This window comes from Gymnoscopelus microlampas, assembly GCF_963454915.1.
Source record: "Gymnoscopelus microlampas genome assembly, chromosome: 1".
In the NCBI taxonomy this organism is placed as follows: Eukaryota; Metazoa; Chordata; class Actinopteri; order Myctophiformes; family Myctophidae; genus Gymnoscopelus; species Gymnoscopelus microlampas.
In genome coordinates this window covers 35,156,695-35,181,191 of record NC_139962.1, presented here as the reverse complement: position 1 = coordinate 35,181,191, position 24,497 = coordinate 35,156,695, and the positions used below count along the sequence as shown (strand labels likewise).

Below are 24,497 nucleotides of genomic sequence, written 5' to 3'. Positions count from 1 at the left end.
TGCCAGCCACTCTTTCTTTCTTTCTTTCTTTCTGTCTCTCTCTCTCTCTCTCTCTCTCTCTCTCTCTCTCTCTCTCTCTCTCTCTCTCTCTCTCTCTCTCTCTCTCTCTCTCTCTCTCTCTCTCTCTCTCTCTCTCAAACACATACACACACTTACACACACAAACCATTATCTGCGTGCTGACCCAATCATACATCCTCAGGTTTTATCAAAGAGAGGCAGATAAGAGAGGCCTGGCCTTAGCATTGATTCACCTTCTAATCTATTCAATCAATCTCAGTGGAGCTAGGCCCAACAGCAGATATGTCCCTCCGTGAGTGCACGAGCATGAGCGTGCATGAGACTGTCCGCATGTGTTGCATGTGTGTATTTGAGTGCAGCCTTGCATGAAGTATTGAAATAGTGTTAGATATCGGTTTGTTTAGGAACCAGACATTGTGTTATTGAAACAAATGTTATCTTTGTGCTGGCATACACGCCACGTGTATGTGTATGTGTGCGTGTGCGTGCGTGCGTGCGTGCGTGTGTGTGTGTGTGTGTGTGTGTGTGTGTGTGTGTGCGCGCGCTTGCGTACGTGCTTTAGACTGTGTACACTAAAGCTTGTATCGATTTAGTGTCTGCTTGTAATCCTCCGCCTCGCGCTTCTGTCCACCCTCCCTCCCTCCGTCTTTACCCCCCAACCCCACCCTCTCCTCTCACCGTCCAGCCTCGAAGGTGAAGCGGGTGGCGTCACGTCCGTATCGGCGCAGGGAGCAGAGTGGCCAGGTGACCAGCTTGGTCCGGGGGTTGTGGATGTCCCACAGGTAGATGTTCTCATGGGTGATCTGCATCATGCACTCCCCATAGATGTCCAGGCAGGGGCAAGGCAGCAGGAACACGTTAAAGCGCTCTGAGGTGAAGGAGACGTCAACAAAACAGTTTGTGTGTCTGCATTCAGAGGATCACTCGTGTGAAGTGTTTTGGGGTCACGAGGACGTTACATCAAGTGTGTGCACGTATGCAATTATGTGCACTAATGACACAGAGAGAGAGAGAGAGAGAGAGAGAGAAAGAAGGGGTGGATGACAAATTAAAGGAAAGACCAACATAAAGTGTCTTTGTAAGGTGTTGGACCACCATAAGCAACCAGAACATTTTCAACACAACTTGGCACAGATTGTACAAGTCTCTGGAACTGTACTGGAGGGATGTCACACCTTTCTAATGAGAGATATTCCCTCATTTGCTGTTTTGATTATGGTGGTGGAGAGCACTGGCTATACCAAGAGATTTCCAATAGATCAATGTCACTTTAGTCACTTTAAACATTAGCTAGTTGAGCAGTCTGTGACTGATACTCCTGCCATCCGTGCCCCACAAATGAACCCTCTTTCATAGCCAATTAAGATCTCTTTCTCTAGCCACCTTGATCCAAAATCAAGGTCAACTGGGCCTGCTCAGCATTTTCATTAATGCCACACGCATGATAGAATGTTAATTGCTTAATTGTATCATGCCGTACACCTGTATGGAGGCATCTGCATTTGTTTTATTTCTCCACAAATGTATTCAGGTTTTCCCTTTAAATTGGCACCTGTCTAGTATACTGTATACTATACTATACTTTCCTTTACCTCAGCTAATGTATACATAATTATGTATTAAATGTTGCGTGCGTGTGTGTGTGTGCGTGTGTGTGTGTGTGTGTGTGTGTGTGTGTGTGTGTGTGTGTGTGTGTGTGTGTGTGTGTGTGTGTGTGTGTGTGTGTGTGCGTGAGCAATACCTGTGTGTTCACACTGCACCCCAGCAGCCAGGAGGTCAGGCTCTCCCATGCTGATGTCATTGAGGCGGGTCCCCAGGCACTCGATTGACAGTGTCTTGAACCATTCCTCTGCTTCCAGCTCTGAGGTGGGAGGGAATCACAGAGAGTTTTCTAAATCAGTAGTTCAAAGTGGGGTCTGTGGACCCCCAGGGGTCCCTGAGGGGGTTCCAGGGGGTCCCCAGCAAAATGTGTTAATACATCTGTTTAACCACTTTAAAACTACAGTATATACATCGGCTATTTGAAACTAGCAGATCTACAAGCTCACAATGTGTCGCATCGCAACTATTTTCAAAAAATCTTGAACCATTTCGAAAATTCTTCTTCTATTCTTCTATTTTAACAACACAAAACTTGTATGGGGGTCCCTGGCACAAAATTCACATTCATTTGTGGGTCCTTGATATGAAAAAGATTTGAAGCACTGTTCTAAATGACACCTAGCGTCAAAGCTTGAGTGTAGACACAAAATAGAACTCATCATAATTCATTATTAATCATTAATAAATAAAAGTTCCCTTTTGGGCACTGAGACACATTTTTAAATCTGAAAATGAATGAAAACTGAATCTACATTACTAGCGTCACACACTTTGACATAGTCAACATCTCATTTGTGTGCGTGTGCGTGTGTGCATGCATGCATGTGCGTGCACATGTGTCCAGACCCTACCTGATTCACAGGTAAAAGTGCGTGATGTGTCGTCTGTAAGCACAATGGCCACCGCTTGTCTTTTGGTATCCCGTGGCAACCGAGTGATATTTTTCACATTGCTTATCTCTGTCACCTAGCCAGAAATAGAAGTAAAAACAAAACAATTATGACATACTGTACATAATACAATTTGTCTGGCATTTGACTTTTTAATGTTAGTAAATTCATCATTTTCTTATCAGCTCGCTAGACTGCCCACACAGAAATGAAATGAAGTGACCTTACAGTTGTTTTGTTTTGTTCCCAGAAACAGGATGTACGCTATGATAATTTTGTTTCAATGATCTTTGGTCTATCATTTAGTTTGCATGGGCTAATGATGTGGTGTTTGCCTTGTATTGTATCTGTCGAGGGGCACACACAGTTTCATACATGAATCTGGAGTTATATGCTTTTTTTTGTGAAACCATAAGCTTCTTTGGGCAAGATAGATAATCGATCTCCAGTGGATGCTTTTTTTCTTCTTCTATGATTTCATGTACTGTAGCAATATCAGGTTAAAATTGAGTGTGCCCACTAGACGCTTCAATAGTTAGTACACTGCGTGTTGACCGGTGTCCCCCAGGGGTCTATACTAGGCCCCCTCCTTTTTTCCCTCGACAGACACCAAGTCTCATTGAAAAAATGCCGATCTACAAGCTCAAAATGTGTTGCTATGCGACATGCTGTAAGCTTGTAGATAAGCTATTTTTGCTAAATGTTCACCCCAGAATAGGGGCGTTAGGGTTCATGTGGTGACAGAGACGTGTACTGTTCAACATAGCTGCAAAGGGTCATTTGTTTGTTGGGTTGTACGATATGTGTGGGCCAGTAGTACTGTAGGTGATAGACCCTGGGTGAAACTCATACTATACAGTATGTGCTCTTCTGGTGAGCAGAGAACAAGGCCCACAACAGTGTAGGTTAATATTGAACAAAGTCACAAAGGATTACTGGATGAAGGAGGACAGAATTTGAACAGAGAGAAAAAAGGTGAGGTTAAGGAGAGGTGATCATCACAGATGAAAGAGGGTATGACTAGTACGTGTATGTGTGTACGCGTATGAGTATGTGGGTGTCTGACACAGTGAGTGAGAAAGAGATAAATGTAACCTGTGTGGAATATAGAGAGTGCTAAAGTCATGGTAAACGTGTGTTAGTTTAGAAATAGACAATGTCAGACCCAGTGTGAAGTAAATGGTGCCTCACGCCCAGGTGTTGCAAATACTGCTGATTAAATATCACACAGGCTGCTGTCTCGCCCCCTCTCTAAAATTAGTGTAATTAGTTGCAGCTTTGTATTGCAAACAGTTGCAGCTGTTTATGCCGTACTTATGCATTCAGACATACATGCATACATAACAACACACAAAGTCAGATGTAGATGCGACTTGTACCGCTTAAAAAGTTTACACATACTTCATTGATAACTTAATTCATTTTTTTACAGAGTTATATTAACGCAGTTTTGAACCTGGGTCTGAACAATGCTGCTAACTTAACATTTTGTGCTGACACTTAAATGGCAGCAGGAAAGGCCACTGGGTGATTTTTATGAGCTAAAATCGCTGGCTGCTAGAACACCTTAACTCAGCCTGCTGTAACCGAGCATCAACGTTAGCGGGACGTTTGTGTGCAAATGTGTGTGCGTACTGTGAGAATCCTGCTTAGGTGCAGCAGTGAAAGGGTGGAATGGAATTTCATTGATTTGGGCTTTCTCTCAATAAACAAGCAGAATGGATCTGAAAATAAAGCACTGACGGTGCTCTGAAAGAAGCGCAGAATGGATCGACAAATGCACTGAATTTCGACATGATTAAAAACATGATGGGTCTAAACTCTTCATAGAAAGTGGATGGGACTTGTCCCACCTTCATATGTGTGTGTGTGTGTGTGTGTGTGTGCGTTTGTCACACACACACACACACACACACACACACACACACACACACACACACACACACACACACACACACACACACACACACACACACACACACACACACACACACCTTGGGACAGGCTCTGATGTAGGCTGATTTCTCATCAGGGTATTTCTCCAGCCGACGAGGTCCTTTACTGGATGACTTCTTAAACACCAGCCAGCAGCGCCGATAGATCTGTGATACCCACACACCCACCCACACACACACAAACACACACACACACACACACACACAGAAATGTAATCCCCCTATTGACCAAAAAACAAACTCGCAAAACCCAACAAATGCGACAATAGAATATAGATACAGCACGGGATGGATGGATAGAGATACAGCAGATGGAAATAGAGTTTCATACACACGCGCGCGCACACAAACACACACAAACACACACACACACACACACACACACACACACACACACACACACACACACACACACACACACACACACACACACACACACACACACACACACACACACACACACACACAAACACACACACACACACACACACACACACAGACAGATGATGGATAGTCTCTCGGCTTGTTGTCAGTATCACAGCTTCAGTTGTGTATCAGAATTAAACCTGCTGTTGCCCTGGCAACTACAGACCTTAGACAGCACCTGGATCACATTGTTGGCAGTCACAGGTGTACACACGTGTGCGTACGTACATGCAAGTGTAATGTGATACTGAAGGACAATGTCCCCTAATCACTTTACCTATCCACACACACACACACACACACACACACACACACACACACACACACACACACACACACACACACACACACACACACACACACACACACACACACACACACACACACACACACACTTTACGGGTCTTCACTGAGCCAAAAAAAGACAGAAAACATATTCCTCACTTTGGTAGTACATTAGTCCAACCAGTTTAGACATCCGTATTATGATTGGATGGGCTTTGTGATGTTAATAAAGCATAAATGTGAAACAAGAAACTATTAATAAAATAATTACCTAGACTTTATCACACACAGAAATTGCCACACACACACAAAAAAGCAAGGATTGCCTCCCCATTACCACAGTTATAGTAGCCCGTTTAACCAAGGCATTCTCCCCCATACCCGAAGTTTCCTCCCACCTTGTTCTCCTGTCCATCTGTCGGGCTCATTTTCCTCCTCCTCCCGCCTTCTCCCCCCCCCCCCCCCTCTCTCTCTCTCTCTCTCTCTCTCTCTCTCTCTCTCTCTCTCTCTCTCTCTCTCTCTCTCTCTCTCTCTCTCTCTCTCTCTCTCTCTCTCTCTCTCTCTCTCTCTCTCTCTCTCTCTCTCTCTCTCTCTCTCTCTCTCTCTCTCTCTCTCTCTCCTCTCTCTCTCTCTCTCTCTCTCTCTCTCTCTCTCTCTCTCTCTCCCCCCACTGCTCGCAAAGCTCTGGCAAATGAAAGTAATCAGGTCTCAGCAGACAAACTAGCTGTGAGACACGCTAAATGAAGTTAAAGAGAGAAGAGGTGCAGGAGGGCAGACAGGAGGCGCTAATTGGTCCCTTTTTTCCTTGGAACTGTCCTCCATGGGGACTAAGTTTAAAACTCATGCTGATATGAAACAATATGGTGCTAACAGTGAATTGTAATGCTGAAACACTTCGCTCCTGTATTGGCTGGCTGATATGCTGATACGCTGATGTTTTGTGGTGACCAATGACTTGAGCACAGCAGCTTCATCAAAAGTTACAGCAAAAACAAAAAGTAAAGGTCTAGTCACCTTTAAATAAACCCTATCTCCAACCTAAATAGCTGGAGATGGCTGCTCCATGTTTTTATATCTTCCAGACTGGATTATTGCAACTCCCTATTCTCCGGTATTGAGCACTCTTCACTCAGGCGCCTGCAGCCGGTGCAAAACGCGGGCTGCTCGCCTCCTCACTGGCACAAAAAAGCGAGAGCACATAACCCCAGTTTTAGCTGCTCTGCACTGGCTCCCTGTCAATTTTAGAATAGATTTTAAGCTTCTTTTATTTACTTAGATAATCTTTGCACGCCTGGCCGCTTTATACTTCTCTGAACTTTTGGAGCCCTACACTCCACACAGAGCACTGAGATCAGCCAACCAGTTGCTCTTAGAGGTTCCCCAAACCGGGCTAAGGAGGAGGGGTGACCGTGCCTTTGCTTTGCTAGGCTTCCCTTCTTAAAACACACTTTTATTCTAGCTTTTATTCTAGCTTTTACACTTAAGTTCATGTCTTGATCTGCTTGTTGTATGTGACGTGTGACTTTGTTGTTGTTGCACTTGCATACTTTCCTGTTGATGTTTTTTGTCTCACCTGTACAGCACTTTGGTCAATTTCGATTGTTGTAAATGTCCTTTATAAATAAAGTTGTAAATGTACTAGGGGTGTGCCGATATATCGCGATACGTTTTCGTGACGATATGTATCGTTTTGGAAAAGAATATATAGTTTATTTTACAATAATAATAATCAGGCATGCAAACAGCCCGAGGTGGAAAAGGGTGACAACATGTTGTTTGCTTCGGGTCAGGTGTCACACTATTGCCCTATTTGGATTCAAAACGGCTATTGTAGCTGAAAAGCTACAAGTTTGCATGTCTGAATAATGCAAAAAACAGAATTTATTTGTTTGCACATTTGCTTTTTTTCCTCCCCCATATATTTTCATAATAAAAAAGTGCGTATCGTATCGAAATCGTATCGAAGTTGTGAGCCCAATATCGTATCGCATCGTTTCGTGAAATTAGTGTATCGGCACGACCCTAAAATGTACCCTTGAGCAGGATGCATCATTTCCAACTACAGTGAAGCTGCTTGGAGTTTGTCCAGATTAGGTGGCACGCCACGTATGAGTGCATGTGGGTAGCAAAGTGTTGCTGGAAGCAAGTACACTGTGCGAGCCAAACCTGCATCAATAAAGCTTTAGAGAAGGTTGAATCCAGCACTTATGCGTTTAGATTTCCTGTTTAAAAGGATGTAGAGGCGAAGAAGTATTGATATTCTAGACATGTTCGATGGAGCTTGGGTCTGTTAGCCTTATTCTTCCACTCTCCCTTGAGACTGAACTAAGCTCTTGTAAACAACGGAAGAAGAGGCGAGAGGAACGGGAGAGAAAGGAGTGTGAGGGTAACGTGTGAAAATTCAGGCACGCATCCTATATTCTGCATAGGATTAAACGTGTCAGGTTCTATCAGAGAGACCTGATAGAGACTCAAATGACAAAACATTCCAAAATCCATGCCAGAAACGGATTTATGTGTATTTCCTCTATCCTTTGCTGTATCTTAACCCATTTTGGGCGGGAACCCCTATTTGTAACTATACCTTCCAAGATACCTTCCTTTTGGGGTTCCTGTTGCTATGTACAGTATATAGCAACATACATTGTTTTATAACTTTTGATTTTTTTCAGAAAACTTAGGTCTGGATTTAGAAGCCGTTTTTAGAATCGGCCTCGGGTCTAAATGGGTTAAGAGTAGAGAGAATACATTCATAGGAAAACAATTAAAATAGAATAAATGTTTAATGGCTATTGTGATCATGTTGAATCTTTTGTACTTTGTTTGTATTTTCTCTAAGTATGCGAAACTCACTGCTACCTCCAATGTATGTATACAGTATACAGTAGTATACCGTATATGTATGTTGCTCATAGCCTCTGCCTTCCAAAGCGTGAGGGCTCTGGGTAGACAACCCGGGGACGCATTGTGAGATTATAGATCGGCTATTTTCTAATATTTTAGTACTTTTACTTTTGGTACTTTAAGTACATTTTGATGCCAATACTTTTGTACTTTTACTCAAGTACATAATTTTTAATTCTGAACTTTTATTTGTAACAGAGTATTTCTATATTGCAGTATTTGTACTTTTACTTAAAGAATTTGAGTACTTTTTCCACCACTGCCAATTTCCCACCCATGTCTGAGAGATTCATATTCACACTTTGTATCTTTTGCCTCCACCCACAATTCCTGAAAGCTCCAGCAAAAGGAAGCATGCTGTAAAAGCTTAACGTCACATTTTCAGCACGGGGATCTGTCAGAGCCTGTTGCGATGCAGATGTTAACCATGGTCAGGCGATGGTTGTACAGAGAGAAAGGGAGACAGAAAGAGAGAGATGGGGAGAAGGGCGGAGGAAGGTGAAAATGGCAGCGAGATGGGAAGAAAGAGAGGAAGAACAAAGAAGTGTTCTGTCACGGCAGCCATCACATCAGTGTTTTCAGAGGCATTTCCCATAGAGGAAGACACAGAGAGAGATTACATTTCTCTCTTTCTATGAATTCAGCTGTATCCACTTTCACTCTCAAGTTAGTTCTGTGTTGAATTTTACCTGCACATTGTTCAGAAACGTCACCGGTATCACCCTGTATTGACATGTAGCGTAAATGTAAGAAAAACCTTGAAGAAAAACAACCTCACGTACATGTGTCAGTACCCTGAATCCAGCCATATACTGTACTGGTACAGTGACAGAAAACATAGCTATGACAACAGAGGTTCAGTTTTGACTCGTCGTTTTGGGAAGGCTGTAAATCAGCAAGCTTGACATGCTCACTTATGATTATCATGAAAAGTACTGTATATTTTACATAGTTTTAATATATCCTACTTTTTGATCCAACATACAGTACCCGCCCGTTGACAATATCACATTATTGTTTCACGCCATTGATTTCCACAATTTGTCTTTGAACTGCAGCATCAGAAACTATGTTTAATTTGCTTTTTTTTCCAGATTACACTTTGGAATGGCCTCTTGACCTCACACCCATCACACCCATCAACACAAGTCCTGACTATCATATAAAGCAAACACAGACAAGAAAGCAATGGCATTCTCTGTAAAGTCCTCCAACACTTGCTTACTTACCTACAGTACTTACAGCAGAGCCATCGGAGAGGAAAATATTGTACCGTAAATTGAATTACAGGTTGAAGGAACTGGATGTATTACCAAGAAATTGTCTTAGTATCGCAAGCACGCGTGCACGCACGCACGCACACACAATTTACGGTATAATACTTTCCTCTCCCATGGCTCTGCTGTATGCACTGTAGCAAGTATGGCTCTGCTGTTTGTATGCAGCATGCACACACACGCACGCACGCACGCACGCACGCACGCACGCACGCACGCACGCACGCACGCACGCACACACACACACACGCACACACACACACACACACACACACACACACACACACACACACACACACACACACACACACACACACACACACACACACACACACACACACACACACACACACACACACACACACACACACGCATGTTCTGTTTGCATATACTGCATACACACACATGCATAAGCACAAACAAATACCACACCTGGACACACACAAAACATGCACATAATTCACACACACAAACGCAAGCATTATGCTTAGCAGGTGGAGAATATTGACTTACAATTAGAAAGCCCATTAACTTTGTCAAATGTTGAGAGAGAGAGAGAGAGAGAGAGAGAGAGAGAGAGAGAGAGAGAGAGAGAGAGAGAGAGAGAGAGAGAGAGAGAGAGAGGGGGGTGTGTCTCCTGTTCATTTGCACGCTGTGCATGTAGATAGAAAGAAGTAAAGGGAGGAAATAAATAAGAGAAATATAGAGATGGGTGATTGAAAGAAATGGCAACAGGGAGTGATAACGAGGCAGAAATGCAGGATGAGCCATGGACATAAGAGAATAGAAGGAGAGAGAAACAGGAGGGGGAATGGAGGGAGGAGAACAGGAGAACAAGAAGAAAAACCCAGGAGCCTAAAAGAGAAGGGTTAGTGTGGAAAAAGGAATGAAAATGAGAAAGACGTGGCTGGATTGTCAGTAGAGCCTGGATGGATGAGAGAGCAGCAGAAAAGGTAGAAAAGAGAATGGTAGAAAGGAGGAGGAGAAGAGAGAAGCACGTGAAAAACTGTGTGTGAGGTGGTTTAGAAAAGGTGAGACTAACAAAAAGAGGGGATAATTAAGTGTGTAAGTTTATCTGAAAGGCAAGGGGTGAGAGACAAAGAGAGAGAGAGAGAGAGAGAGAGAGAGAGAGAGAGAGAGAGAGAGAGAGAGAGAGAGAGAGAGAGAGAGAGAGAGAGAGAGAGAGAGAGAGAGAGTGTGTGTAGAAAACCACAGGTCAGGTAATTCACTCCTGGCTGACTGTTGTTCCCCAGGGGAGCAGTATGTCACCACCCCCTCGCTGCCACGGTAACCACACCATCCTGCTGCCACGGCAACACAATCCTGCTGAGTGCACAGTTTTTCACCCATCTGACATGGACAGAGGAGAGCCGGGGCACGGAAGATGCTACGGTGTGTGTATGTGTGTGTGTGTGTGTGTGTGTGTGTGTGTGTGTGTGTGTGTGTGTGTGTGTGTGTGTGTGTGTGTGTGTGTGTGTGTGTGTGTGTGTGTGTGTGTGTGTGTGTGTGTGTGTGTGTGTGTGTGTGTGTGTGTGTGTGTGCGTGTGCGTGCATGTGTGTGTGCATGTGTGCGTGTGCGTACACAGATGGTATACAGTATGTACAAGCAAGCTCCCCCAGAGCCAAATCTTGCGTGTGACAATTGTCTTGCCTTTTAAATATTTTTCTCCCTTATATTAGGTTTTAACCCATTCAGTCCGGGGACGCATCTGTGTCATTTTAGATGTCATTGGCTATTTCAGAAAAATCGTGAAAATGTGTGCAAATGTTTGAATATATATTCTTTAAAGCAAACATTTGTAACTCAAATCTTTGCTTCTGGGGGTCCCTGGAACAAAATATTTTACAACTGTTCGCTTTTAAAACATATATATTTAAAGATTTGCACAAATGTTCAAGATTTAAAAAAAAATCTACAAGCTCATAGCGCGGCACTCGGTTAAGCAATAATATATTATTAGGAATTACAGCGAGGGAAGTGGCCAGTATACATGTTAGTTTAGGTTTTGGTTAGATGAAGTTAAATTGCATTACATATTATTATGACAGATTAAAAGGTTCTAGCAATCTTCGGCAACCAGCCATTATAGTTTCCAATATCACATGTTGTGCTCTTATTGATTTGTACAGGGGATAGTGTGCAGTAATAGGCTCCTCTGTGAATTAAGTTTTGCACCTTTGTGTCAATATATTTGTTGTTCCTACAGTATGTTTTATTTTGTAATGTAACAAATAACCTCTGACAATAAGGCAGCAATACAACAATCTGATGCCTTAACTGTAGGGCATGTTTGGTTCCCTGCCGTATTCTACATTTTAAAAGCATGAACATCTTGCCAAAAGCCAATGTAGTCAGGAAATGCACTGTTTGAAGGTCATCAACTAAACAAATTGGAGCAATGTTGTACACAGTAAAATCCTACTGAATCCTAAGTGTTAGTAACTCCAAGAGCGCACACATGTAACCACATGGGTAGATGTAGACGTAGACGTTAGATTTGTACACTCTTATAGCTAAACCATTCAGACCTGGAACGCATCCGTGTCATTTTTTGATTTCTTTGGCTATTCAAAAATTTTGAATAGCCAAAGAAAATGTGTGCAAATCTTTGAATATATATATTTTTTTAAGCGAACATTTTTAACTCAAATCTTTGCTTCTGGGGGTCCCTGGAATAAAAAAAAACACTTCGAGATGGGGGTCCGTGGCCAAATACATATACTTTTGGCGGTCCTTGAGAACCACTGATATAGAAACATATGTTTTTCAAAAAACTGTAGGATTTACAAATGTCCGCTTTAAAATATATATACATATGTACTGTATATTCAAAGATTTTTTTCAAAAAAATAGCCAAAGACATGTGGCATAACAAAAATTGCTACAGTATGTTGCATTTCTCATGCACTTATTTATTCAGGAAAGATCTGATAAGCACACCGGCTCACAGTCTACCGTTTGGCACTAAACAGCTCCACGGCTTGGAAAGTACTGTAAGTAAGTGTCTTGTTCGAGGGCACATCAATAGATGAGCATTACCCACTTCTATTGCCTCTGGCTTACTGCTGCTTGCTTCCCAGGCAGCACTTAGGATAGGCTTGCATTATCAAAGCCTCCAGAGTAACTGCTGACGCTCCTTAGAGATGCCGCCTCTCTGTAATGATGTAGGGTACTTTTCTGGGCATTGACTTTGGATCCCTCATCTTCTAGGAGGCAAGGTCAATGGTAAGAGCCACTGATATAATGACTTCAAGTGATCATTTGTGTATCATCTATCATCTATGATGATGTAAAACGCAATCTCAGATGTCATTTTATCTGCAATAGATGCAAATTGAGACCATAACATTATCTGTTTATTGAGAAGGAAGCTGGCTTATGATCAATACTGTTGCTTGAGCACCCATGCCTTGTATAATTACCCTGCACAATCTTTTAACTCTCTGCAGGTTGCTTTTTATTATCTTAAGCTGGCTTTAAACTCGTACAAAACCAAAGCCATGCTTTTCTACACCTCTGATGTGAAGTGTTTTGAACAGTTGTTTTATGAATACCTAGGAGCCTGGCTGGCTCTACCAAAGCTTGGCAAGATTCAGATTCTTTTTTTGTGTGTGTGTGAATCCAATCAAATGTATTTGTACAAATGTAAATGTATTTACAGAGCACAATTAAAACAACCACTTTACTTGCTGTACAAGTTAAAGCACAAAACAAAACAGCAGAAAATTAAAATGTTTAAAGAAAAACATATTTCTGTTCAGCAGAAACCTTGTATCACCATACTTTTTTGTTTTTTGTAAATTAATTGGACGCTTTTGGACATCTAAGGTTCCCACCTGACAGTTTCCCTACAATCCAGCACCTTCCTCTGAAGTTCAAAGTTTAACCACTTAAACTCCATACATTGTTGAGAGGAGTGCCTTAGGGCTCTATACTAGTGTATTTTCTGTTTTCGTTTTTCTACAATAAATAATACCTTCACTGAAAATAGCCGATCGAAAAGCCAGCAACGCGATCGGCCACCCCCAGCGAACATCTTCTCCAGAATACGGATGCTGGGGTTTAAGTGGTTAAAGGTCCCTTAGACACTGTGACGAATAATAAACAATGCATCACAAATAGTTTACAACAAACTATTCATTCAGCCTCATTCATACTTTTATTCACGGTAAGACAGGCTTACATAGATGAAGACACAGGCCCTCCTGTCAACTCGCTCTGATGTCAAAGATGAATCAATAAATCATCAGTTTTAAGTTCAAGAGTGTCCCTGTCATTCTAAACAAACTCAGTGTGAATAATACATACTCAGTACAAAAGAATAATTCTTTTGTACAGAGTATGTGAACACTCAACTTTTGTTTTGAAAAATAATCGCGTCGCTTCATTGCCTTGTTGCATTTGCGTTCAGTGTACTGTGGAGGTTCTCATGACACAAACGGTAATTTAAATTAAAGGAGCACTTCACCCACTTTGTACACAGTAACTGGTCCTCACTAATATAAGATGCCACTATTTCGGTCTACTCGCTCTGTCTCTCATTGGTGGGTTTGGACAGTTAAGAAACCTGCCAACCAGTGACATCACCGATGAGCTAATAGAAACTACAGCCTTTCTCTTCCTCGAAAATTAACAATCTGAAATAGAAGCCATAGTTCTTTCATTGATAAAAACGATATATATATATTGTCTAAAATTACCAAACCTGTCTACCGATTATGTCACTGGAAGGCAGGCCCCCGAGCAGTTTTCTATGGCTACCGGTTTCCCTCGCTTCATCTTACGACCATATACTGTATAGGGCTATTTTCGGCGAGCCCGCCGGGAGGGCTAATAAAGCCTTTGTTTTTTTCCAGGAGCAGTCGATCATTTGCATTCATCTGGGACAAACGTTTTCTGTCACCAGTTTCTCCATTCTCTTGATCTTGCCTTTGTTTTTGGGCATGGGCTTGTCGTACAGACCATTCCTCAGCAGATGCTCCTTGCTGTGATGAACCTGAGCTCCGTGCTGGAGCTGAAAGGAGCACAGAGCTCGCAACGGCTTCAACAGAACCTCTTGGATGTACTGGTTGTGTTCTAAGATGGACAGACAGACGGCAGCACACTCCAGTGTGGACAGACACATGTTAGTGGGTTGAGTTCTGATCACGTACTGACTGCACACCGCCTTGCTGAGCTGCACCTGTTTAGGTAGGTGTAGGAGGGTGTTCCTCAGGAACATGGCTTTAGCCTGGCTCCAGGTGCCATCTATGATGATGACGTTATAATGTGTCTTGCTGGGTTCTGGCTCTTCTGGTCCGCTGTGGTCGTGGACCAGCTCCTCCAGGTTCTGGGCGCTGGGGCCTGGGTACAGGATCAACGTTCTGCTGTCCTGACAGACTGCAGCCAGATCTGGATGTCTTTCTTCACTGAATCTTCTTCCCACCAAGACGTTGCATTTCCCTGGTGGCAGACAGGCAGCGAGCAGAGGAACTGTGCGAAGAACTCTGCTCTCCTCTGCTGGATGCTGCACTATGTACAGACATGTGGAAACCTCCAATGGATGCACAGGCAGGAAGGGACACAGACACACCTTCTGAGGACGTCGGCATTGTAAACACGTCGGGCGCCTTTCACAAACTTCCACCGGCAGCTCGGCCAGATCTCCAAACGCGTCTGTTTCCGTTTCTGCGTCTTCCGAGGACGAATGTCTACCATTTAGATCTTTACGTTCACCCAGAGAAACCGATAATGTCTTATTGTTTGTATTAATAACATTATTGACGTCAGAATACCCCTGTTCCATCATAAAAAACGGTTTTCTTCCAGTGATTAATTATGGTGGTGTACTTTATATGTATGACTCTGTTACCTGTCTTCGGGCTATAGCCACAGTCTACCAAGGAGCCTTAATTATATTTCAAATGTCAAATCTGTTACACAAGGCTGTTTAATTCCGTATGACAGGGCAGGTCTGACTTCATTAATCCCATCGTAGATGGCTTCATTGGCACATCTTCCTTTATAAAGCTATCATTTTAAATGTTATAATGTGAATACTTTATATGTCATATGTCATATATGTCATATATGTCATATATGTCATATATGTCATATGTCATAGATAGGTCATAGATGACTGACATCATAGACTGGCCACCTGAAGTCCAAGATCCACATGTGAGCCACGCTGGTTTTAGATCCCATCTAGCTAATTGGAAATCAAGATCCGCTACCAGAACGTACGAGCGTGGTTTTTATGCTTTTATGGGAGCACTTCCTCTCTTTGGGTGATTTTAAAAGTTTACTTCTGCAGCTGTTTTGCTTGTGTTGTGTACTTTGTGTAATGAGTTTCTTTGTTTGTTTGCTTTTGTTTTGTTTTGTATCCCTTGTAAAAAGAGATAACGATCTCAATAGGATTCACCTCGTTAAATAAAGGGGGGAAAATTCTGATGTGCCTTGGATTTGGTTGGACTGCTTCAGTTTAGATGCCTGACGATTTTGGGCCTCATGCTGTAGTGGTAGCGGCAATGGTTTGTATTCAAAGGTTTCTTGGTTTGATTCAGACTAGGGGAACAAACTTTTGCTTACAGATAGGTAATTAATAATCTTTAATGTTAGCTACAATAGACAGTATAAGTTTAGGAAAATGTGTCGCAATGTGTCCCAATTATTATTTCAGATCAAACTCTTATTTCACATCAAACTCTTATTTTTGTGATGCCTCATTCGTACATATTGATGATTTTATTTGTGCTGAAACATCAACCTTGTTTCGCTTAATGACCTCATAATAATCGTGCTCTGCATGTGTACATGTAAATCATTACACAAACAGCAGTTCAAATTAATGCGAAGGTCCGTCCGATGTGTACGGACCGGTGTTTACGGACCTTTAGAATGGGGGATAGCCTGGACCTGGACCTGGGTTGGAAAATGCATACTAACACCAAGGTGTCCTCAGAAAGTTTTTCAATAAGTAGAACTCCTAAGAGCATAATAGGCTCTATGCACAGCAGCCATATCGGAAAGAAATTGGGTCTCTTCCTTAAGGCAGCTCTCCACCGCACCGATTTCGGGCCGATTCAGCGTTGAGAGGCGTTGGAAAGTGTCTGCTACAGACAAATTGTTGTCGGATAGCTTCGTTCCGTCGGTTCGGGACCTCTATCGACCCGTCGATGAGATCCCGAACTTGCTCGGTCGGTCCCGACTAGACTAGTGCTGAAAAGGCTGTGTGCGAGTGAAAAGGCTCCGGTGTCGACAGATTCCATGAGTGAAACAAGCGACCAGGTCTATGGAAACAAGGCCAAAAGAAGCGACCAGTTTCACCACTTGAGCCCTATTAAATCAGCTATTTTCAAAAGGAATCTTGAAAGCAAGCCCAAATAAGCAACTACACTTCAGAAACAAGCCCAAACAAAAGCAATTAACCTCCAACTACTGAATGAATATTTACAAGCGACTTTGCAGGAAAACAAGCCCAAAGTCGCTTAGAATAAGCAGACCTGGCAACACTGGCAAGATCTTGCAGGCCAGTGAAGGTATTAGCACAGCACTGTGCGCATCAGCCGACTGCTTGTGCTGAACTAAATGCCAAATTGTGCCAACGGACTACCAGTCTGTTGCAGTCTGAAGTAGTCTGTTTGGTGGAGGGTCACCTTTACTTTCTTCACAGGTGTTACCAATTATGCTAATTAAGGCTCAGTTAGATTTTGGATAAACAGCGTCAGGGTGCTGATACAGTGCATGTCACTGGTTTGATTGATTGATTGAATAATTTATTGGACAGAAATGTAAACAGCACAAGGTACAGTCAGACATTAGAGATAAACGGATAACACAAAAAAGTCCTGGGTACTTGTTTCCATTGTGGCCCTATGAATTCAATTCATCAACAAAATAACACCTAAATAAATAAATATCAACAACTATAAAACACTATATGTACAAAATAGAAAGGAAAAAGATAAAAAAATAAACTGTAGGCAGTGATTGCCATTACCTTTCTATGCGAAAAGTGAGTTTACCTCCCCTTTTGGCCTCCTGAAAGATGTTTTTTCAGGCCTGTTTTGAAGGATGCCAGTGATCCACATTTTTTAAGGGATGGTGTCAGGGCATTCCACACTTTGGTGGCAGTGCAGTAGAAACATAATTTACCCATGTTTATTCTATAGGTGGTTGGTACCAGATCGTTGTTGTCACTCCCTCTGTGCTACACCAGTGGGTCTCAAAGTGTGGTCCAGGTACCCCCATGGCCCCTTAAGGGTGTGTAACTCTGAGTGTTCAAATGGAACCAAATGGACCTGTGAGGGTCCATTTGGTTCCATTAGTACACTCTCAGAGTTATGAGGGTACTTGAAATTAAAAAAAGTTTGAGAACCACTGTGCTACACACTAAATGGAACAGAGCCTTAATTAGTATAAGTGGTAAGACCTGTGAAGGAAGTAAGGAAGAGGCCAATTTCTTTCCAATATGGATGCTGTGCATAGAGCCTATTAGACCTATGAAATCCTGTCACTTGTAGAGAATGATTTGCCAGTTTGGTCTTCAATTTAATTTGAAAACAACAGAAATTGCTTTATTTTCATATGAAACGTTCGAAAGAAGAAATGTGGGAATTCTATGTGGGGTTTTTAACATTTGAGTGGTTAGAATAACAGAGTGCAGAGCATGTCTCCAGCATGTCGTGTTAGGATGCGGTCACACCAAACTGGAATTGTACCTATGCGGGCGGATTCTGCCAATTCTTTTCAATGGGAACGGAGCGGTTTGTTGCCATTTGCGGATTTCGGGGAAAAAAACACTCTGTTCCATTGAAAAGCATTGGCAGAATCCGCCCTCATAGGTAGAATTAAACTTCGGTGTGACAGCACCCTTGGCAAGTAAACAGGTGATGTATTGATTTCCAATACACACACACACAGTGCATATCTTGAGATACATGGGCTGGCCTGGCTGGGTTAAAGGTTGTAAAGACAGAAGCCAGATCCTGGCAGAGAAGGAGGAATGACTATTATCTGGCCCATAAAGAAGAACCTAAAGCATTTTACTGCATCGTGTGGAGAGTATGGAGGTGGAGACTCTGCTGCACAGCTTAGGTGCAGAAAGCAGTGGAAATGGTCAGGCCAGTAAGACACCCAGGGCAATGTACAGGGGAGAGGACGGTTGTGTACTATGTGTGTGTGTGTGTGTGTGTGTGTGTGTGTGTGTGTGTGTGTGTGTGTGTGTGTGTGTGTGTGTGTGTGTGTGTGTGTGTGTGTGTGTGTGTGTGTGTGTACATGCGTGTGTGTGTGTGTGTGTGTGTGTGTGTGTGTGTGTGTGTGTGTGTGTGTGTGTGTGTGTGCGTGCGTGCGTGCGTGCGTGCGTGCGTGCGTGCGTGCGTGCGTGCGTGCGTGCGTGCGTGCGTGCGTGCGTGCGTGCGTGCGTGCGTGCGTGCGTGCGTGCGTGTGTGTGAGTGATTGTGTTACTATACTTGTGAGGGCCCCACAAGTGTTTATAGTACTTGTACCACTTGAGCTAGAACGATTTTTTACATTTTCTGAGATTAGTTATAATTACAGTGCTTGGTGTGAACAATCCATTACCCAAGCTTTAGTGTAACAGTTAAAAATAGAAAAACCAAATGTCAAAAATTGCATAATAATATTGCTGTCCTAAAATGTTTATGTCCTCACAAGTATAGTAATACCAACGTGTGTGTGCGCACGCGCGCCCGTGCATGTGTGTGTGTGTGTGTGTGTGTGTGTGTGTGTGTGTGTGTGCGTGCGTGCGTGCGTGCGTGCGTGCGTGCGTGCGTGCGTGCGTGCGTGTGTGCGTGTGTGCATGCGTGTTTGCATGCGTCACACAGTGAGACCGCATCATGGAACTCTACAGCACCGAAGAGAAAAAAGGTCAGAGCCCGCTAGGAGGAGGGGGCTGCTGGTGACGTAGGTTGGGAGTTATAGCGTAGGTGGAGGAACAGTGGGGGCAACCTGCCTGCAGGCAGACTAGGCAGGGTTAGAGACCTGTGTGGGCGGGGAGATGATGCTAGGGGGCGGATCAGGGGATCAGGGAGCACAGAGCCAGGCGACCTGCAGGTCTCAGAGGCCTTGTACCAAATGATGCCCTCAAGGCCTCATCAGCATTTTGAATTCATTACGAGCACCGTCGGGCTGAATGGTGTGGTGATGTTAACACTATAGACACAGGATGCATTGTCCATCTCTGTCTGTCTGTCTGTCTGTCTGTGTGTCTGCTGTGCCTGTCCAAAGCTGTGACCACAGGCATACTTTGAATCCAATCACTTTGTTTACTGTCTGTATGTGATGCAGCTAATGGTCTTAAAACTGCCGGGATGGCAATCAGAAGTCATGTCACACACACACACGCACACACACACACACACACACACACACACACACACACACACACACACACACACACACACACACACACACACACACACAAACAACTGCAACTCGAAACCTTTGCTCTGGAAACGCCAACCATTCTCCGTCCTCGCAGGGATAAGTTCCGCACCTTGGGTGACCGGGCCTCTCCTCGTCTGGGTGACACTCTGCCTGACCACCTAACAGCACCACAGGCTATCAATGCTTTTAAAACTAAGCTTTTTCTTAGCTCTACAGATTTCACCCTGAGGCACTATGCCTCTGTGTGATATTAGCATTTTCGTCTCCGCCAAGCCGATGTTTTGCACCATGTCCATCTGTCTGTCATGCTATGTGGTCAGCTACTCTCTGGCACCTTTGGCTTGATTGCAGCGAAACTGTGCACAAAACCTCTGGCCCAGATTTTTCACATGGGCCTGTTATAGGGCCACAAGAAGGCCAATTTTTGCAAAACAAAAATGTTTTGACAGTACTCCTACACATTTTTTATATTACTCCTACAGATTGTGTGCTAACATCATGCAAATCGGTACACATTATCTCTTTAGCCATGTGATCGAGACGGATCTGTCTGATTATTTATTGTCCATACTGATTGGCTACTCCCTCAAATCAACATAATATTGTATCTGTGCAATGACTTCATCAACATGAATCCCTCAACTTCTACAGATTCCACTCACCTCCATAATGACTGAATTCCGAACATTGCTGGCCCACAATAAGCTACCTTACCGGGCGGAGACCAGTGCTCCGAGGAGAACTTTTTACAGTTAACCCTCCTTGTCTCCGCCAGGCCGAAAGGCATGGCGAGAGAGTATGTTTACCCCCTGTCCGTCCGTCAGTCCGTCCGTGTGTGTGTCCCCTTTACATTACTCCTACAGATTTTATCCAAACGTCATGCAAATCGGTACACAGTATCTCTATAGTCATGTGATCAACCCGGATCTGTCCGATTTCCCATTTTCCATCCTGATTGGCTAAGGTTGGCTTCCAAAGTTTGCAGGATTGGTCTGTTTTGAACAAAATGCCTCGAATCATGAACGCAGCTTGCAATTTCCGTGAAATTTCACATGCACATTCCCACTAGGCCGAGGAAGAAATGCCACCCATTTCACATTGGCCTGTTATAGCGCCACCAGCAGGTCTAATTTAGCAAAACACATTTTTGGAACAAAATGCCACAAATCATGAATGCAGTGTCCAATTGCCGTGAAAGGCCTAAGAAGAAATGACACCCTTTTCACATTGGACTATTATAGCGCCACCAGGAGGCCACAATAACGTACCTGACCTGGCGGAGACCTGTGCTCCGAGGAGCACTGTTTCTAGTTTCACATGTTGCTGTTTTTACTTTATCATCTATAATCCCAATCTCTCTGCAGGTGTTACGGAGAGGTTTCAGATTTTCTTTTTAGCAGCTTTTTAAACGTTCAGTGTTTAGAATTGTCCCATTTTCTTCCCAATTTAGTAGTTGCCAATTCCCTGTATGTACTGCGGTCCCTGTTACTGCCAACCCCAACTGTTCGCCTGGGGAGGGTGTAGAGTAGACAACCGCATGCCTCCTCCGATACACATGGAGTCACCAGCCGCTTCCTTTCACCTGCCAGCGAGGAGTTGCACCAGGATATCGTAATACATGTGGAAGTTCACACGATCTGCCCCAGAGCCCCTCCCCACTGAACAGGCGCCTCGACCAACCAGCAGGGGTTGCTAGTGCAGCAACCAGGACATAATCCCTGGTTGGCTTCCCACCTGGGAACATTGCCAATTGTATTCCATGGTGCATCCAGTCAAGATGGAGGCACTGCTGCCAGGAATCCTACCCAGACCTCTGCGGTGGTGTTTTAACTCTATGCCACAAAGACGAAAGATTCAACTGACACATATTATTCCATTATAGTCTTGCATGCATAACTGCCACTATTTTTTATATTTTTTTAGCGGCGCTAGCCGCTCTATACCTTTAGGTATAGAGCGGATATTAGCCCTCTATACCTGGCTTTTGCGTCAACGTTCTGATTGGTCAGGCTCGCCAAGGTTCTGATTGGTCAGGTCCGTCAACGTTCTGATTGGTCAGGCTCGCCAAGGTTCTGATTGGTCAGGTCCGTCAACGTTCTGATTGGTCAGGTCCGTCAACGTTCTGATTGGTCACTATTCATGACATCACTATGTTACTATTCATGACATCACTATGATGTCATGAATATAGAATTAGATGTCTATATATTTGTCATTGTATCTATGACAAAATATATCAAAGGCGCCGCTACTTTCACACAGGTGTGATTTTTAATATATAGCATGTACTGTATGAACAAACAATATTAGGCCGTTGCCATTTGAGATCCAGCGCAAGAACAGGTCTAATGTGTTCAATGTGGATCTAGAAGTGCTTATCTATTCTTTACCTAAAGGTCAAAACTGAAATTGGCTTGCAAATATAAAAAAAAATGATGGAGCTTCAACAATATCTTCATCTTCCCCTTTATTCATACTAGAGGTTCTGGCTGCTATACGGCCCTCACACCTACACTGTATGTAGCACCACCGATCCGACCAATGTGTCTGAGTCATAGCGCCGGGGGCTTTGTCAGAGTACACGTTGTACCTGTCTGTCTGTCTGTGTACCTTTAATGCCCATGTATGGAGATCACTGTTATCATCAGTTGGATTGACCATGCCCCTTTTGTGCCCATATATGGAGCTGATGTGTTTGCGCCTGATGCCATGACGACACATTGCGGTTAGACAACACACTCCATATTTGGGCATATTTTGGAACTCCAAAGCCTCTCTTGCACACACAAAGGGGAACATCTTCTCACCTTGAGCTCCAGGTATTCAAATCCACTTAATTTTGGGATAAGCTAGATAAGATAAACCTTTATTAATCCCCGGAGGGACATTCAGTTGTCATAACAGCAGTGAAAATGAAATACAGGGGAGGGAGAAGGTCAAGAACCAAAGCAAAGATGAATAAAATACTATGATTATCCTATGAAGGGAAGCATCCGATCGCGATCGCTATGGGCGGAGTGGTAGATGGTAGGAGTGAGAGATAGCCACGCCCCTGGCCAACCCCCTCACATGACCCTGTATAACCGACGTTATTGTTAAAAAAAAACTATAACCTGATTGGCTGTTGCCACAGACAGAATTTGTAGGGGTTTGTCTCCCCCCGGATCTCCGGTCCACTAGGGGGTGAGAAATTAATGAATATATCTACACTCTACAGTATCGGCAATGAATTTATGAATGAATGTTATATATATACATATATATAAACTATAAAAAAGAGATGGACCACCAACTCCAGGGAACAGAGATGGACAACTTACTACTGCATTAATTATTAATTATTATTAGCTATATATATATATATATATATATATATATATATATAGTGTATGTATATTGGGCCAGCTCTATAGCTTTGTAGCTCTGATCATCTGCTTTCATATGAAATGAAAAAAACGAAATTCAAAAGATTTCAATGATACACCCTTTACTATGTCCGCTCACGTCTGTTGTTGCAGACAGGGTGCTGGGGGTTGGGAGTGGGCTACAACTCTTTTTCAGCCTCCAGAACATGATCAATATACATCTCATCAATACAATACTTCATTACCCAGAGGGGTAAGGATAAGGATAATTCCTTTTAACAGGTCGTTCATGAAAGTCCTTGCGGTCTTGTTTCCAATGAGAACCTGTGAGCAATTAGGGGTTAAGAGTCTTGCTCAGGGACAAATTTAATTTCATCGACACATATGCTGGCCTGGCCTGGAATCGAACCTGGGGCAACCAGGGCCTCTGGCTCCCTAGGCGGGCTCACTAACCACCAATGAAAGGGTATACCAATGAACCAGGAAGTTAGAACTGGCCGCATGTTTTTTCTAACGGTAACGCATCAGGATGATGATTCAATCCAGTATGCACTGTCTGGGAGCGAGTATGTCTAGCTGTGTTCTGACTATTGGCTCTATTGTGAAACGGCTAAGATAAATCAAGCATGTCTTTGGTAGTCTTATTTACCCGGTCTTCAGGAGGACCTCAGCTGTGCGAGTTCTGTCTCCCACGAAGATACAGAGAGACTAGACTTCCGATGGTTTCCCTTTCCCTCTCCTTTTATCCAATCTCCCCGTCTCATTCCTCTACCTCCTCCTCTCTCTGCCTCTCTCTCTCTCGTATCCCAACGAGCCAAGCTATTAGATCGGCTATTTTAGCTACTTTAGAAATGTTTTAAAGTGAAATGTTGTTTTAATATTTAACCATTGACAAGTATTAACAAGTAATAATAACTACATTGGATCCATTGAAACCATTTTCAATTTTTCCATTTCCTGAATAGTAACCGTTTTGGACATACTGTACAAGGTTACAAGTTACCCTCTACTAATCCATACCCGGGGATGCATGCGTCCCAGCTATGTGCAGACTTGGGACCATGACCGTGACTACAGATCCCATACCCTGTGGCAAAAAATGGTAACAGTAAACAGCTAATCATCTTCATCAGTCCCGCAATGGTCAATGCAGATCGATTGGCCAACCCTCTGAGGAGAAAATTGACAGTTTTCTTTACTTAGTACTAGTACTACGATACTATAGCATACACACTTTGATCTCCTCTTTCCCCCCCATCTCTCATTTTGGGGTTTCTTAAAACATTAACTTGAATGGCGAAATCTTAATCATGACTTAACCTCTCAAATCTGTCGTCTTTTTTAGGATTATCCATTCAGTGTTTTACTATAAACTATACTAT

At 43.3% G+C, this 24,497-nt stretch overlaps 2 protein-coding genes across 3 annotated transcripts in view; both read right to left on the bottom strand.

Annotated features, from left to right (window-relative positions):
* dok4 (docking protein 4) overlaps nt 1–24,497 on the bottom strand; it is a 75,391-nt gene that overhangs the window by 6,356 nt on the left and 44,538 nt on the right. For both annotated transcript variants that reach the window (XM_084057050.1, XM_084057049.1), the window contains 4 exons: nt 4,508–4,615; nt 2,475–2,589; nt 1,763–1,882; nt 700–889 (listed from right to left, as the gene is read on the bottom strand). In XM_084057050.1, the coding sequence (XP_083913176.1) occupies nt 700–889; nt 1,763–1,882; nt 2,475–2,589; nt 4,508–4,615 (533 nt within the window). The remainder of the gene's footprint in view (nt 1–699; nt 890–1,762; nt 1,883–2,474; nt 2,590–4,507; nt 4,616–24,497) is intronic.
* On the bottom strand, nt 13,860–15,146 carry LOC311043600 (tRNA-uridine aminocarboxypropyltransferase 2-like; the record flags this gene model as incomplete). The annotated part of the gene is made up of 1 exon (XM_084054902.1): nt 13,860–15,146. One exon carries the CDS (start codon nt 15,144–15,146, stop codon nt 14,238–14,240), a length of 909 nt encoding a protein of 302 aa, XP_083911028.1. The 3' UTR covers nt 13,860–14,237.